At 58.4% G+C, this 3857-nt stretch overlaps 1 protein-coding gene across 1 annotated transcript in view; it reads right to left on the reverse strand.

Moving 5' to 3' along the window:
* Nucleotides 1–928: 928 nt before the first annotated feature.
* LOC103623312 (protein Wnt-11b-like) overlaps nucleotides 929–3857 on the reverse strand; it is a 9543-nt gene continuing 6614 nt past the window's right edge. Inside the window, exons 4-6 of the mRNA XM_017741809.1 lie at nucleotides 3265–3495; nucleotides 2752–3044; nucleotides 929–2010 (exon numbers count right to left, since the gene is read on the reverse strand). Coding sequence (XP_017597298.1) covers nucleotides 1836–2010; nucleotides 2752–3044; nucleotides 3265–3495 — 699 coding nt within the window. The 3' untranslated portion in view covers nucleotides 929–1835. The remainder of the gene's footprint in view (nucleotides 2011–2751; nucleotides 3045–3264; nucleotides 3496–3857) is intronic.

Raw genomic sequence — 3857 nt, forward strand, 5'->3', positions numbered from 1 at the left:
CTTTCGGCCTTGGGCAGCTGCGGTTTTCCAGGCGCTCTGGGAAGGGAGATGGCAGCGGGCAGAGCCAGTCAATGGCACGTTAACAACTGATAACGAGGGTTAACTCCCTCCTGGCGCTCCCTGAGCTCGGGCTCAACTTCCAGCCCCTGCATCCTCTCGAGCCACCTCCGACTCCTTCCCTGCTCGCACGGAAACCTGGAGCACATTAAGGGGAGGGGATGTTTTACAAGAAACGCTCATGAATTGATTCCGTGACCCAGCAGAGACCATTAAAAATGATGGAATGGATATGGAAATGAGTAATCGCCCAGCTGGGCTCGGGCTGAGCGCGGCCAACTCCAGTCAATGGGAACCAAAAATAAAGCGGAGCTGCTGGAGCTCTCTGGGAGCTGCAGGAATCCACACAAAGATTCCCATCCCATTTACCTGTCCTCCTGGTGCTGTGGAGTCTCTCCAGCACTTGTTTGGCCTCACCCTTCCTCTCCAAAGTCTGCAAAAGCAGGAATCTCATCCCATCCAAGCTCTTGGCCAGAGAGCCAAGGGAAATGTGGGAGCCCCCATCCCTGACTCCCAACCCCTTGCTGTTCACACACACCCTTGACTAGTCCAGCCCGCATTCCCAAGGATCAGAAATTAACCCTGGACTGCTGCAGTTTCCAGCACCAGCCCTGAATCCCAGGCAGCCAGTTCCCAGGCAGCTGGAGACCTGAGGCAGCAGGGGATAAAACAGGAGCTGAGGCTGGCAGGGATCTGTAATTAAAGGCAAATCTAGGCCAGTGAGAAGCAGAAAGTTGAAAGTGAGCTGGTCCTCAGATATGTGTAAGGAAACGTATGGACACAGGGATACAGCCTCTCTTTCTCCAGGACCAGCTGGGAAGGACAGGGAGGAAAGATTGTCCTAGAAAACAAGGCACAGAGAGTTATAACATATTTATAACATATTTATTTAAAATCCCACACCAGAATCCCGCTTACAGGAAGTACAGAGGCTAAAGGTTCTTTCTTGCTTCCCCAAGGCCCTGGAGTCGTGTCCCCTCTCCAGGCCAGAATTCCAACACACCTGGCCCTGAGGGGTGGAAGGAGTGGGCTGAAGACCTCAGTGGGCCAGAAGGAGGGGCAGGAAGGACAAGCCATGAGAATTTCACGTACTGAGTGAGTGGGCTCCCACCTCCGACGTGGGGACAGAAGCTACAGTGATGCCATGGCTGGGCTGTCAACACATGGTCAGGTGTGGGTTTGCCAGGCTGCCCAGTTTTGGCAGCCCCCAGGACCTCTCCTGTCCCTGGTGTCTCTGCCATCAACAGAGCAGCACCATCTCCATGCAAATGAGATGCTGCAAAGGGCACTGGAGCAGTGTTTTCCCCTGACGAGGAACATCCTGGATGAGCCCACAGCAGAATCCTGTTCCCAAAGGAGCTGCCCATGACCCCCTCACCCGAAGCAGCATTCCATCCCTGCAGCCTTGTCCCAGTGGATAACTCCACCCCTCCCATCCATCACTCCTGCCTTTCAGGCCGCTGTCAGAATCCTCCTGCAAAGGGACAATGGCAGCCCAGGGTCCCTGTTCCCCCAGGAGAAAGGGGCCTGTGGAATGATCAATGGCTTCTCCCAGCTGGAGACAGAGGGCTGGCCACTGACCAGCTGCAGGAGGGCAGCTTTGTCCTGCCCTGAGGTCTGGGTTGGAGGGGACCAGAGGCTTCCTAAAATCTCTCAGTCTGAGGTTTTCCACGAGAGACAAGGCTTCCTGCAGAGCCTCCTCCTTGCAGGGGGCATCCCTTGGGATGGGCTCCTGGTGTCCAGCTGTGCCTGGTGGGTGCCAGCATGAGCTCTCCTCCTTATTTGCAGACATGTCTCTGCAGGCTGCGCCGGCAGCGCCTGCACACCACGGAGCAGCACCAGCGGTAGCGGCAGTGGCAGCGCTCCGTCACCTCCTCCGTGTAGGTGTTGTAGCCACGGCCACAGCACAGCAGGTCACAGCTGTCACTGCCCACGGAGCTCCTGTTGCACGGCCTGGGGAAAGATGTGGCACCTGGGGACCTGCCCTCCCAGGCTCTGGCCTCTCCCAGAGCTGGTGTGCCCAGAGCAGGAGGCAGCAGGGTCATGGATCATGGAATGGTTGGGTTGCAAGGGACCTTAAAAGATCACTCAGTGCCACCCCTGCCATGGGCAGGGACAGTTTTCACTATCCCAGGGTGCTCCAAGCCCTGTCCAGTCTGGCCTTGGACATTTCCAGGGATCCAGGGGCAGCCACAGCTTCTCTGGGCACCCTGTGCCACGGCCTCCCCATCCTCACAGGCAGGAATTCCTTCCCAAAATCCCATCTAAACCTGTCAGTGGGAAGGCATTCCCTCTTGTCCTGTCCCTCCATCCCTTGTCCCAAGTCCCTCCCCAGCTCTCCTGGAGCCCTTTTAGGCTCTGGAAAGGTCTCTGAGCTCTCCCTGGATCCGTCTCTTCTCCAGGTGAGCACCCCCAGCTCTCCCAGCCTGGCTCCAGAGCAGAGAGGCTCCAGCCCTCGGAGCAGCTCCGTGGTGTCCTCTGGACTTGTTCCAACAAGTCCAGTTTCTGTCTTGTGTTGGGGTCCCCAGACCTGGACCCAGCAGTGCACGTGGGGTCTCACAAGACAGGGATTCAGAGATTCGGAGATGCAGGGATCTGCTGCAAGCTCACCCCAGCCCATCCACACCATCTTCCCAGGCCGCTCAAACCCAGCGATACAGGCACTCCTGGAATAAAAGGCTGGGTTCTTCCTACCTGTCCTGTGTCCCCAGAGAGCCCAGCTGGGGGTTTGGGGTGCAGTAGTCGGGAGAGTTGATGAGATAAACAAGGTCCATCTCTGTCACTGGCCTGGCATCCCCTTCCTTGGGGATCAGCTGCTTCCTGGGCCCCACGAGCCGGTGGGTCACTTTGAGGGCTGCCAGGTACCTGGATTTGAGGTCAGAGGCGATTTCATCCAGATCTGGCAGCCCTTTCCAGCAGGTCTTCACTGAGCAGGAGCCTGAAACCCCGTGGCATTTACACCTGGTATCCAGGGAGTCCCTGAGCACCTGCAGAGCACAGGGAAACAGGTGAGTTTGCCTCTCAGACCCCAGGGACTGACTCCCAAGGACACCCATGGGAAGTTTCAAGGGGTGGAAGAGCTCAGAGCTGAATATAAGGGGGTGATCAGGGGCTCAGCCCTGCTTCAATCCCTTCTGTTAAGAACCTGATCCTTGGGGAACTTCCCATGGGAGCTGACAGCAGGGTTGGGGGCTTCCCAAGCCTCACCTGGGGAACAGGAGTGGATGGAAGCAAAAAGACTGGATGATCTGGGGAGCCCAGTGGAGAGGGGCAGGAAGAGCCGTGTTTCCAGTGAGAAGGGTGGAAAGAAGCACTGGGAGTACTGGTGTGAGGTGTCAGATAACTGGGAGTACTGGTGTGAAGTGTCAGATGTGCTGGCTGTGGAAAGGGTGTGGGACGTCTGGGGGTGAGCAGCAGTGGGGGGTGTCTGCTGACACACTTTTTAACCATTTAGTTGCCTCCCGATGTTCAGGACATCCCAAAAACCTGGCTGGCATCTGCTGCCTTAAATCAGGGACCTCTGCCCCTGCTGCGAGGGGTGCTGGGCTCCGTCTGTCCCAGGGGGCTCAGCCCCTCTGTGTGACCCACTGCAGAGTCCCGGGGGGCTCATGCACCCCATCCCAGACTACAGCAGCCCCGGTGGGCTCCATATCCCCCCCCCCATCCTGCAGAGCCCCGGGGGCCCCGCACCCACCGCCCGTCCCACGGCTCCGTTGTGCCGGTTCACCGCCCTGAGCCCGGGCGTGCCGCCGGTGCCGGCTCTGGCGGCGCCCTCCGTGAAGGCGGGCCCGGCGCGGGGG

The sequence above is a fragment of the Corvus brachyrhynchos genome, unplaced genomic scaffold, assembly GCF_000691975.1.
Source record: "Corvus brachyrhynchos isolate BGI_N302 unplaced genomic scaffold, ASM69197v1 scaffold220, whole genome shotgun sequence".
NCBI classification, from domain to species: domain Eukaryota; kingdom Metazoa; phylum Chordata; class Aves; order Passeriformes; family Corvidae; genus Corvus; species Corvus brachyrhynchos.